The 13,722-nt window shown below is 33.3% G+C and overlaps 2 protein-coding genes across 2 annotated transcripts; both read left to right on the top strand.

Annotated features, from left to right (window-relative positions):
• The first annotated feature begins 55 nt into the window (after positions 1–55).
• Positions 56–4,323, top strand: LOC100785414 (cytochrome P450 85A-like). Its single transcript, NM_001254983.2, has 9 exons — positions 56–688; positions 1,535–1,856; positions 1,955–2,104; positions 2,523–2,768; positions 2,857–2,943; positions 3,070–3,148; positions 3,599–3,705; positions 3,810–3,934; positions 4,109–4,323. Exons 1-9 carry the CDS (start codon positions 498–500, stop codon positions 4,194–4,196), a joined length of 1,395 nt encoding a protein of 464 aa, NP_001241912.2. The 5' UTR covers positions 56–497; the 3' UTR covers positions 4,197–4,323.
• A 5,889-nt stretch (positions 4,324–10,212) lies between these two features.
• On the top strand, positions 10,213–12,801 carry LOC100784882 (UDP-arabinopyranose mutase 1). Its single transcript, XM_003552554.5, has 4 exons — positions 10,213–10,779; positions 11,512–11,762; positions 11,852–12,020; positions 12,135–12,801. Exons 1-4 carry the CDS (start codon positions 10,468–10,470, stop codon positions 12,462–12,464), a joined length of 1,062 nt encoding a protein of 353 aa, XP_003552602.1. The 5' UTR covers positions 10,213–10,467; the 3' UTR covers positions 12,465–12,801.
• Positions 12,802–13,722: the final 921 nt, after the last annotated feature.

Genomic DNA, 13,722 nt, shown 5'->3' with positions numbered 1-13,722 from the left:
AAAAGAACTGGTGCAGTAAATAACTTACTGTTATATACTTCATTGAACAATCATCAATCAACATCCTTCCAACCGACCCTTCATTTCTTCTCTTCCTTCTATAAAGGCAACAAAGGTCTCTTGCTTAAAATCTGAATTTTTTTTAGACACAAATCATTGTAGACTGCTAATGTCTGTTTGAGTTGAGTTGTGCACTCCCCTGAAAATCCTTTTCAAAAGGCAACTTCTTTTTTCCACTCCTATAATCTCCAATTCATTTTCTTTTTTCTTTTGGGGGGGCTTCACTTTTTAATTTTTTAATCTTCAAGGCCTACAATAGGGGATGCCACTAGCCTTATAGAGTGGCGGTTTTTGTCTATCTAGCTATTCTTGTTATGTGCAAATGGTAGTAGCTCAAGGTTCTATATATATGTGTATATGTGTGTTCACTTGTTGTGAATTCAACAACTGAAGCAGGGTGTTACTACTGTCTTGAAGTCTGTTTTTTGGGAGCACCAATGGCTTTATTCATGGCAGTTCTTGGTGTTGTTGCCTTGGTGCTCTGTTTTTGCTCTGCTCTCTTGAAGTGGAATGAATTGAGGTATAGGAGGAAAGGTTTGCCTCAAGGCACAATGGGGTGGCCTGTTTTTGGGGAGACAACTGAGTTTCTTAAGCAAGGTCCAAGCTTCATGAAGAACAAGAGGGCAAGGTAACTGCCTCATATGTGTTTGTTTGTTTCTTTCTTCCTAGTTATGTCATATGTGCATGTGTTCATAAGTCTTATTCTGTTCATTTGTGTAAGAGGGGAAGTTGCTCTGGTAACAATTTGGTTCATGGTTTTTATCTAGATTCTAGCCTATTCCGTTTGCGTGAGCATGACTTGTTGCATACTTTAGCCTTTTTTTGTTTCATTGAAAGCTGTTTCATCAACATCCTCTGCATGCGACTGTGATTTGTCACAGTAATTAAGGTTATAGTGGGTAGTAGGCCTAGCATCTCGCATTTTCATGAGGAAAAGTTTGTGATTGTTCATCCATGAAGTGGTTTTAAAGATGCAAGTGAACGTTGTTAGAGAGTAAAATCAATGAACTACTACTCTCTTCTCTTGTAATTCTGGGAGTGAAGAGAAGACGAAAAAGTGGGGTAGGGTCATAAAGCATAGACATGAAGATCCAGGGAAAGATAAACTCTCACTGTCTCTAATGAATGGCACTCACATCATCAACGTGTGTAAATGAAAAAAATAATGTGAAATCGGATATGTACTACTATTTTGCATTTTTGTACAATAATTGTTTTTGTAGAACAAAGATATAATTGATGTGATGGAGATATGAAAATAAAAGAAGATTGTAGAGATTGTTGTAAAAACGTGTAATAGTAATAGCATGAAAAAAAAAGCATATGTAAGTGATAGATTTCATTTTTCCTCAAACTAGTTAAACTGGGTGTGAGGTAAATACTGTTCATTGTTGTACTTTTGGTTTTTTACCCCATCGGTTACGAATTATGATTATATCTTTTTTTTTTTCTTCTTCCCTTTTGTGAATGGTAGGTATGGCAGTTTTTTCAAATCCCACATCCTGGGGTGTCCTACCATTGTATCCATGGATCCAGAGCTTAATAGGTACATACTCATGAATGAAGCAAAAGGGCTTGTTCCAGGGTACCCACAATCCATGTTAGATATCTTAGGCACACGCAATATTGCAGCTGTTCATGGCTCCACTCACAAGTACATGAGAGGAGCACTTCTTTCAATCATTAGCCCCACCTTGATCAGAGACCAGCTTTTACCAAAAATTGATGAGTTCATGAGAACCCACTTGAGTGATTGGGATAACAAAGTCATTAACATCCAAGAGAAAACTAAAGAGGTTTGTATCAACTATGAACCATCAATTGAAATCTAAAAATACTTGAACACAAACAGGAAAAGTTTAACATAACTGCAAATTCTTATATTTTGGAACAGATGGCATTTCTCTCTTCCCTGAAGCAGATTTCTGGTATGGAATCCAGCTCAATATCCCAACCCTTCATGACAGAGTTCTTTAAACTTGTTTTAGGAACTCTATCTTTGCCTATTAACCTTCCTGGCACAAATTATCGCCGTGGATTGCAGGTATGGTCCTTGATCTTTTCCCATTGGTGCTTGATATTGATCGTGTTTGAATTCACATTAGATAATCTAAAATCATATTAAAATTCTAGTTAATGTGAGGTTAGATAAACATTTTCATGTTTAGTCTCATTGGAAAATTGATTCCAGGTTCAGAAGTTTTTTTGAATTTAAGCAACTTTAGTATCTTATACATTGGATAAAATATTTTATACTAAAATTTTGTATTAACATATTTTAAAATAAAAACATTCAAATATAAATCACTTTACTTAATTTTTTTATTAAAAAATCAATTTCAGTTTTAACAAGGTACATCCAAACACAAGATGTTTCACAAAAATTTGGACCTTTCAATTGTTCATATTGCCAATCTATTTCTTCAATTATACATTATATTTGTACTTTGATTGTTTTGCAGGCAAGAAAGAGTATTGTCAGCATTCTTAGTCAGCTGCTAGAGGAAAGGAAAACATCTCAAAAGGGCCACGTGGACATGCTTGGTTGCTTGATGAATAAAGATGAAAATCGATACAAACTAACTGATGAGGAAATCATTGATCTAATTATTACAATTATGTATTCTGGTTATGAAACTGTTTCAACCACATCAATGATGGCAGTGAAGTACCTCCATGATCATCCCAAAGTTCTTGAAGAAATCAGAGTGAGTGCAAAAGTTCTCATGTTTCTTAAGGTATCTTGCTGTTGCATTAATGTATTGACTGTTCTGACTATGATAACACTGAATACAGAAAGAGCATTTTGCCATTAGGGAAAGGAAAAATCCCGAGGATCCAATTGATTGTAATGATCTCAAGTCAATGAGGTTTACTCGTGCGGTAAGATGTTGCGATCTTTTTTCATTTAATATTATTCTTTCAGTTTGATTATTTTTTTATTTTCAATAGTTGTATCGAATCTTTGATCACAATTTTGATGTTGTTTGCCATCTCTGTCTCATGCAGGTGATTTTTGAGACCTCCAGATTAGCTACGATAGTTAATGGGGTTCTAAGAAAAACAACTCATGACATGGAACTAAACGGTGGGTTATATGTCTCTAGCTTTTGTTGTGCTCATGTTTATGGGCTCAAGAAGCTTTTTTTTTTTTTCTTACTTTTGGGTCTTCTTTCAGTCACTTTTTTCAGAATCAATAAAATTTGTTAGAAAGTAACCGGTTAAAAATTTGTCCCTAGGATAGTGTAATTGGACACATAGCATTGCCTATCAGCTAAATTTCCAAACAAGATTCATTCCATTCCACTATTCCATTACTATATAACAAGTTATCCATCTAAAGATGTCTCTTTCCTAAAATTCCTCTTCTATTAGCATCACTTTATATTTTTAATATGCTTTGGTCATAGATGGAAAAATCAGGAAGGGGCATTTATGGATTTTACAAAACAGTGTTCACTTTTTTTCTTTAATAATTAATAATTAATGATAGTATATACGAGACTTATTGGAGCTTTTTTTTTTTTACTGTTTTCAGGCTATTTGATTCCTAAAGGGTGGAGGATATATGTATATACGAGAGAGATCAATTATGATCCATTTCTGTATCATGATCCACTAACATTCAATCCATGGAGATGGCTGGTTTGTAACACAACCTATACCTTTTTCATTTTCTTTTCTATTTTATAATTTAACAACAAAAAGGCTAAAACCAGCATAATTTAATGACCAACTGCAAAATGCAGGGTAACAGTCTAGAGTCACAAAGCCACTTCTTGATATTTGGAGGAGGGACCAGACAATGTCCAGGGAAGGAGTTGGGGATAGCAGAAATTTCCACTTTCTTACACTACTTTGTAACCAGATACAGGTGAGAGAGGGTTTATTTGTTTACCTATTCAAACATCCATCACTTCAAAAATTTGTTTGTTCGATGTTATTACTAATCCTGCATATTAACAAACCACTGGTTTGTCTGTTTTGAAAATCGAATGTAATAAACACATGCAGTTTCTGACATGTGATATTTAATGTTTCATTGCAGGTGGGAAGAAATAGGAGGAGATAAACTGATGAAATTTCCTAGAGTTGTGGCACCAAATGGACTGCACATAAGGGTCTCGTCTAACTAACTAGGCTTTGTGCATGTACAGTAATGAGATATGAGATATAGGAATAGTAGGGGGTTTTATTTTTTGTATGATAATATGTTCTAACAAAGTAGAAAAGTCAATGAAATTAGCTTCTTTCTTCTCCTCATGTGTTACTCTCTCTCTATCTCTTTTTTTTTTTGCACCGTGTAAGATGCTTTAAATTGAGCAGCATTTACTATAATGCTTAACAAAGTAACAAACAATGCTAATTTAGTTATATGGAGGAATATTGGAGGCATGCAAATTGGTCTGGTTAAGTCAATCACTGGTTAATAGGTCTGGCTTGTCAGTACTGAGGCCTAGCACATGCTTTAATTAGTAGTAAACCTTTGGGAGCATATTCATTTGTGGATCAGGCTAGAACACGCATTGGTCAAAGCTAGAGCATAGAGTGCAACACTTTATGATGCTCCTTTCCCTTTCAACTGATGCTCACTTGGGCCTGGCCGAAAGGTTTAGGGCTCATATTTCAAAGCCTATGCTAAGCCATGTCAGGACTCAGTTTGAACCAAAACTAAAAAAGTCAGGACTCATTCATATTCTTGAAGAATTTAATGTAACAATATTCAAATACATGGGCACAACATGCTGGACTACTAGTATATATTATAGAAGTATCATATAAAAATCATAAATATGTAGTAATATCTTAGTCCGAGTAGTATTAGAACTTGATTCTTTTAAGAAGAGTCTTGAATCAAGTTTTGCGGATAAAAATACATGACTAAGAAGAATTTTTTTTATTAAAAATGATTTCTAGTTTTCCGACAGACTAATCATGATGAATTTTTCGTACTAATGACACGACAAAAAAAATCATCAACAGGAAAAAGAGAGATTAGAGCAAGCTAATGAATCACCAACTTATAGACTTGTTTAACCAGTAGACAGATTTTTAATTTACGAGAAGAGGGTAGGGACTTTTCAATCAGCTACAAAATGAATCACCAACTTATTACTCATTCTTAAAACATTATCTAACTTAACAGGATGTAAAAATATATCAAAATTACAATGCTGGGTTTAAAATCTAAAATGACTATGTTATAGGATTGCTTCGATGACGTAGTGAAAGAATCTGTTGAGAATAGTCTCATATCGGATGTTTAACAAACTTGATAAGTGCTTATATAGCTGGGTAGGCCACCTCCTTATAAACTAATTTTTAAGGGGACCTTTTCAGATATTTTTGCTGCACTATAAATTTAATATGATATCAGAGCCATATTCATATTTTGTTTAACCAACTAAACCTTAAACTTTCATAGTAACTAAACTTTAAAGGTGAATTTTGTTCAAGAATTTCACTTGTGTGCACTTTTTTATCGATCTCACACTGAAAGTGAATTGACCCATTTACACTAGTCACTATTGGGCTTGGGAACTTAGGCCTTTGAGTTTCATCATCAAACAACAAAAAATGTTGCAATAGCTAAACTAACCTTCAAATTGCTAAACACACTCTATATTTTTCATTAGAGCTTACTAAACATACTCCCCTTCCTAGGACCTATGGAGCTTGACCCCAAATCTATCCAACTGGTGAAAATATCAGTAGGCTTGTTCTTTGTTACTATATCCATTTAAATATATATTTTTCATGACAATTGCTGAAAGTTCCCAGAACTGTTAAACATATTTGTTGCTTCATCAAAGAATAGTATTGTTAAGAAAGAATGTCGTTAGAGAAGAAAGAGTCAAAATTATCAATGGAAGAAGGAAGAAAAATGAAGCACATCATCATATAATAGGACAAGAAAAAATGTAACGATAAGAAGAAGCAAAAGGAAGAGGGAAGAGAGAAGTATTAGATAGAAAGAAAAAGGTTATATGAATAAAGTTATTAACAAAATGAAGAAAAAAAATACATTTAATAGTGAGCAATGTTAAAATCAGAGAGTACATTTAGAGATCGCCAAAGAACTGACGAAGTTAGTTTTTAAGTCTTGTTGTTGTTTGGAGTTTGGGCCTTGATTTTGGGCTCTTTTGTTGAACAAAAAAAAAGAATTTGGACCTCAGCACCAATAGGATACTTGTGGAATGGAACCAGAACCATAGCGTGCTTCGCGCGTGAAAGGGATATTGTAGGCAACAATCGTAATTTTTAAAGTAAATTGCAAGGCATTGACCAAAGAAAGAAAATAAAATAAAAAGTAAATGGCAAGAGGGTTGGGTGTTCAGTGGCCTAATACCATTTAGACTAAAAAATGGCCTAACCCAATAAATGACTGATCAATATGGTTTCTGCCACAGTCCTCACGTCAAAGCAGATGCATTTTCCACCAAATGTGCCGAATATGTTGTTAAGCTAACACTGTCAAGCAAAGAAAAGGCAAGTCTAAGTTCAACTCCAGAATTCCATTAACATTGTGTAGATCATTTAGCTAGCTAGCTAGTTCAAAAATAACGAAATAGGCACGCCAAAGTTAGGTTATTATGGACCGTATAATGGTGAGATATCTCTTTTATCTTTCATTTACCAATTTACCAATTTGGTTCGAGTGTTGCAATTTGTATTCTATTTGTAGACCAAATAAATTGGTTGAGTGAGGTTATCAACTTTTTACATATACTCATGAGAGTTTTATAGACATGTGAGCTTGACTAATAAGAGTCAATTTTATTTAAAATAATATAAAATATTCATAAATAACATATTAATTATACATTTTAATAGCATAATAAAATAAAATAAAAAATTATAAATTTCATAATTATTAAATTATTAAGTCTAATAATACATTATTATTAGATATTAACTTGTGGTGGTGATAAGATTTGATGTTGTTGAAGAACAAGAAATTGATGTTGGTAGAGGTGAAATTTTTTTATTTACAAATAATACATCAAATGAAAATATATTAAACCCTAAACGTGTAAAAAAATAACTCAAAATGACTTACGTTTTGATTTACTTTTTTTTTTAATTTGCTGACTCCATGATAAATTCATGAGTCTATCAAGTTTGTATAGGGCCTATCGAAAGTTTACTAAAAAGAGAATTTAAACATAAGTCAATTCATAAAAAATAAATAAACTTGTAAAATTATAAAAATTAATGAATTAATTTGAGAGTTTGATAACTACGATTCAACCATTATTTTTAATTTTTATATTTTTTGTTTTGATGAGTATTATATTAAAGATATTGATTAAGAAATACTGATATGAGATTATGATAATTATGTAAGGTGATCACTATAAATAAATCATCTTTGGATCGCAAATGACTCATAAGAAAGCTTTGGATTAAACTATTATAATAAAAAAAATGCGGAGGGAATGTGCTTGTCTACTCGTCTACAGGACTTCAGCTTTATGTTGTAGATCTAAACAATTACTATTATAGGCCATTTCCATCTTAAGATTATATTGCAAACACATAAATTAACACGACTTTGAATTCTTGATATAGAATTCTATTAAATATTTTTTTAAAAAACTTTATCGTGATTATATTCTTAAATAAAATGATTCTATCCTTAAATACAATTGCATCGAATGAAAGATACTTGTTGTGGTGTAAAAAAAAAATACATGCATAAATAGATATTTTGACTAGCATCATTATTCATCTAACAACTTTCCAAGAATGAGGATACAAGCATTGTTAGCTTAATTTCTTTTCATTGTTAAACGCAAAGAAGAACGTGAGATATGCGACGGAACGTGCAACTCCCTAATTGCATACGCATTCCAATTTCCTTTTTCCGCTATTCTCTCCGCATTGAAGACACAAAAATTGAATCCGCAAGTTACCTTTCACTTCACTTCCCTTCTTTCTTTGCATGGATGGTGCTGCTGCTGCACTACACATTAATATTGTAGGTTTAATTCTCTGACCCTTTAAGGCATATTATAATATTCATATCTCTTTTTACATTTAAAGAAATTTTATTTAGATGAGGCTGGCCCAACGATTAGTTAGACTTAAAGTGATTACTGGTAGTGCTATATATGATTTTTCTTAAAAACTATAATAACATTTTTTTGTTTTTTTTAAACTAAAACTTTGAGTCACTTATTGTATATGAATAAGAAAAAATATTGTATCTCGTAAAATTTCTCTTTAACAAAATAAGGGGATAATGCTGGACAAAAAAGTGTCACATATGTTGTGACAGTTGTGAGGAATACCTTTACACACCCAAGCCATTTTATTGATTACATTTGAGCTTTTTTTTTTGGCTTAAGTTTGAATAAGAATACTTTTATTTTCCTTCCAATCATGAAAGAAAAACTGAAGAACTCGAGAGTTCAGAATAGGCTTCGCCGCGTACGAATAGGGAAGGCATAATCATCACAAACAATTCTGACTAGTTATTGTGCAAATTGAATGGAAAAGAAAAGAAAATGAAGACAGAGCTAATAGAGTTTGAGATAAATCACTTTCAAAGATGTCCACAAGGTTGGCTCTTTTTGTAACTACTAATTTGACCAAGCCATCGCCCTAAGATTCTTCTTTAGTTAGAAAATGACAAATTTAAGCTATTAAAAGGCATTGCTTTTCTTTTGCCCCTTTATCTTAGGCACTACAAATAAATACCGTTACCTATTCATATATTTGATGAGAAAAAACACACATCTTTCTTAATGTTTTCACGAAGCTCATGAAAATGACATAAAATCTATTCGTGGTTAATTGTACCTATTTTTTTATTTTTATTTTAGCTTTTAATGAAAGAAAGAGCCAAAGAGGTAATGTTGGAGTATTGTGTGACTTTTCTTCATTGAAAAATTCCATAAAAAAACACAAAAAGTAGAACAATAATTGAATAGCAACGCAGACATCTTTTAATTTTACATATTACAGCACTAATTACTTCTTTATTGAACTGGGATTTTTAATTGAAAAATCGACTAAATACTTGGTTGACCTTTTCTTTTTTCTTTCATTTTTTACCCTTCCCTTTTTGTTTTCTCATATCATGGATGATTTTTTTAAAAGCGATACAGTTTTACACTTTGAATCTCCTTTTAACTTGACATATTCACCTGTAATTAAAGTATTATAAGAAAAATAAAATTAATAAATCAAGTTATATTTAATATGAGATATTAAGGAGAATCATATACATTCCAATTTCACATAAATAATTTGCGTTATTTGTCAAATATAATTAACATAATCAGAGTTTGCCTTTGAAGGAGAATACTGCATACTCGTGAGAAACCAAGAAAATATAATTAGTCTAATCAGAGATAAGGACACTAAAAGAAATAAATTAAACCCGTTAAAAAAATTCTTAATCAAGGTTCTTTTTTTCTAAACTCTACATTTATATGAAGTGAATAAAAATTCTAGATTTAATTATCACTCCCGTTAAAAGGAAAAAGAATATTAAGAGTAGGGTGAAATATATCCTAGTTATCACCATCTTAATTTAGTAATATCAGCAGTGATTAAATCATCCACAAGCTTTAAAATCAATAACTGATTTGTTATCCCCCCCCCCCCCCCCCCCCCACCCAAAAAAAAAAAAAAACTATTGTTGTTATTATGATACATAAAGAAACCGTTTAACTCAAATAAGATTATTATATTCTCATGAAGTTTAAAGATTTCTTGTTTTAAATACAACTTTTAGTACCTAAACTTGAAATTTCTAATTAAAATAAAAAAATTTCATGCCTATTAATCCACAGATTAATTTAATAATGTATCTTAAAATTTTGAATGAACCTTGTTATTCTTCTTATCATATAACTTCTTTACAAACCAACCCTTATATTTACCTCATCAATTTTAATCTCCTTCCGGCTTGTTAATTCAAACCAAAAGAAATTAGAATTTCATGACCAAGCTTTAGCAGTGATCTCTCATCATAATCAGGTCAAATATATTATTCTATATCAAATCAAGCAAATTATACAAAATTTGATTCAAAATCTCACTCCATCATTATGCATTAACCCCATATAAAAAAAAGCACAATAATTATGATTACTATTATTTTCATGAGTTACTAAGAGTATTAGTAATATATTTTCTGATTTATGCTGAGTGAACATATCACATACCACCAACGTTTGAAGTTGAAGGAGTCTTCTTACCTTAAACATTCAGACACGTCTCTCTGCAAGCTCCCCCACTCGTGCCGAAAACAGCGGTCTCGCACGTGCCACCCATTTATATTATACCCCATCACAAACTCCCTCTCTCCCTCTGCATCTTCAAACACAACACACACACTGTGTTTGTGAAACTCTCTCTCACACACAAGTCACAAAAACAACTTGTGTTGTTCCAATGGCATCAGCAACACCCCTTTTGAAAGATGAGCTCGACATCGTGATCCCCACGATCAGGAATCTGGATTTCTTGGAGATGTGGAGGCCATTCTTTGAGCCTTACCATCTCATAATTGTGCAAGATGGTGACCCTTCAAAGACCATCAAGGTCCCTGAAGGCTTTGACTATGAGCTCTACAACCGCAATGACATCAACAGGATCCTTGGCCCCAAGGCCAATTGCATCTCCTTCAAGGACTCTGCATGCCGTTGCTTTGGCTACATGGTCTCCAAAAAGAAGTACATCTACACCATTGATGATGACTGCTTTGTGAGTCTTTTTCTAATCTCATTATCTAAATTCATTACCCTTTTGATGTGATCTCTTTGGTTTTTTGTAATTTGAGTTTGGTCTTGGCTAGATCTTGACATGGTTTGGTTTGCAAGGTTGGTTTATCTCTTCCTTAGTCGTGTAAAGTTTGGATCTTGTTATGTTGGTTTTCTGTGAATTTGTTTGTGAGTGTAACTGAGGATAGTGCCTCTGCTGTTTCTGGCCATTGAATGGCTTGGATCTTCTTTTCGGCTTTATGATATGTTTGAAACAGAATGTCGGTTTGTTACTGTGTAATTAGTGATTTTTCAACCGACGGAGTTAGGTGGGTTAGTTTTTCACAATGTGGCGAGAATCACGGGCGGGGGGGGGGGGTGTCCATGTTCAGTGTCAGAAAGTACAAGGATGTGGTATTCTTTTATTGTGAGGCTTTGATGTAAAGTATGTTTGTTTTCTGTTTCACTCTTTTTAATTGAAAATTTGAAACTATGGTTAGATTTAGTGTCTGCATTTGGTGAATAATAACATGCTATAGATTGATTCATCTGAAAGTGATGGAATCTTCAGGTGTCCTCCTGCTATTTGTATTAATGTTGACATTGGTTTTACTTATTTATTTTGTTAGCCATATATAGTAGTACGATTTTGGATTTCATCAATGTGTATTTTTCTATTCTTTCATTTGAAATTTTAGGATTTATGATTTAACTCTTATTTTTTGTTGTGACTTAGGTTGCCACTGATCCATCTGGACACAAGATTAATGCACTTAAACAGCATATAGAAAACCTCCTCTGTCCATCCACACCCTTTTTTTTCAACACCCTCTATGAACCTTTCCGAGAAGGTGCAGATTTTGTTCGTGGTTACCCTTTCAGTCTCCGGGAAGGTGTACCAACTGCAGTTTCTCATGGTCTTTGGCTCAACATCCCAGACTACGATGCTCCTACCCAGCTTGTGAAGCCTCTTGAGAGGAACACTAGGTACTACTTGTACTCTTATGATACATTGAAAAATTCAAAAACATTAACTTGTATTTAAGTTTGATTGTGAATCTTGTGATTATTACAAGGTATGTGGATGCTGTTTTGACCATACCAAAGGGCACTTTGTTTCCCATGTGTGGAATGAACTTGGCCTTTGATCGTGATCTCATAGGAGCAGCAATGTACTTTGGTCTCATGGGTGATGGTCAGCCTATTGGACGCTACGACGACATGTGGGCTGGCTGGTGCTGCAAGGTCTATTCTTGTCTTTTATTTTCCCAATTCTGTGAAATCAATTCATATAGTTGTACTTATATGAATATCATTTCATGAAAACAACTGAGATATATGTTAATGATGATTGTTTAGGTAATCTGTGATCACTTGGGATTGGGAATCAAGACTGGTCTGCCCTATATCTATCACAGCAAGGCCAGCAACCCATTTGTGAACTTGAGGAAAGAGTACAAAGGCATATTCTGGCAAGAAGACATTATCCCATTCTTCCAGAGCGTTGTTCTTCCAAAAGAAGCTACCACTGTTCAGAAGTGCTACATTGAGCTTGCCAAGCAAGTCAAGGAAAAGCTTACCAAGGTAGATCCTTACTTTGACAAGTTGGCAGATGCCATGGTCACTTGGATTGAAGCTTGGGATGAGCTTAACCCAGCTGGAGCATCAGTGGCCAATGGCAAAGCATGAATCAGTTTTGGTTAACTGCATAACAACAGCCACAGAACTTGAAGTGGAACTATTTATATACTGTATTTTTTCCCCTTAGTATTTATTTTCAACTTAACTTTTATTCTTGGCTTGAATTTTGCAGCATTGTTAGCTGTAATTCTATTTAGTAACTTAATGATTTGAGCTTAGAAAGAACAAGTACACCCGTAGGGCGTTACTTTCTTTTTATTACTGTTTAATGGGTAGAGTTCACATGGCAGCATTTCGTTACATGTGAAATAATAGAACGGATAGTGGTGTATGTCTTATTTATTACCGAGTAATCGAGTATAGATCCATAGTGGTCAATTTTTAACTGATGTATTCGGAACTTTGGATTTTATCTGCCACTTGATTATCGTCCTATGACTCCTATCATCATATACTAGTTTTGAAATTGAAAAGCATCTTAATCTATCAAGGACTGTGTCTGTCATGCTATCTAAATAGTAAGTCTCTTTTCAAGTGGATGACAAACAAATAAATTCAATTGAATGAAAACTTACAATTAGTTACAAGAACTGCAGGAAACTTGAGCCTAGAAGTTCCTTAAACAAGCAACGGCAATTTACACAATATATACATTGAAATTCATAACTGGTGGAAGACATTTTTCGTTTTAGTCTAGAACGACTTTTCTGTTCTAAAGTTGTGGTTGTTATATCAAATAGCACAGATATTCAAGTGAACTTGCATTTCATTAATTTGATTCTACCCTATATTCTTGTATGTTATAGTCTCAACCTAAAGTAAAATGAGAATAGAATGATTTATGATGTACCATTCAAATTTCAAGCTAACTTCAGATCAAAAATTAAAATCACGCATTAATAATTAATAATTTAAAACGAAATTCTCACTAGACAACATAAGTTCATTACGTGCAGATAAAAAAAGAATGCTGAAGTATCTGTTGTGCTGTGAAAATGATGTCCTAAATATTAGTCTCTTTATTTGGTAGAAAGGCATATTAGAGTTCACGTGACTATAAACATATTTTAGTGTGGCTGCAATAAGAGTGGGCACCCCTGTATCTTATGGATTTGGAAGCTTCTTGATATTGATTTTTATTTGAAAGATGTTTCTGAACCTGCAGAGCTGTTATTTTGGATTTATTGGGTGGATAATTTTGTACTTACTATCGTCCCAACTAACCTCCAAACATTTAGCAATGGAAATTGTTGTTACAAGAGAATTGTGGTGTCCATGTGTTTGTACTTACTATCGTCCCAACTAA

Source organism: Glycine max, chromosome 18, assembly GCF_000004515.6.
Source record: "Glycine max cultivar Williams 82 chromosome 18, Glycine_max_v4.0, whole genome shotgun sequence".
Lineage (NCBI taxonomy): Eukaryota > Viridiplantae > Streptophyta > Magnoliopsida > Fabales > Fabaceae > Glycine > Glycine max.
The sequence above is the reverse complement of the archived record's forward strand: the minus strand, read 5'-3'. Positions and strand labels throughout refer to the sequence as shown.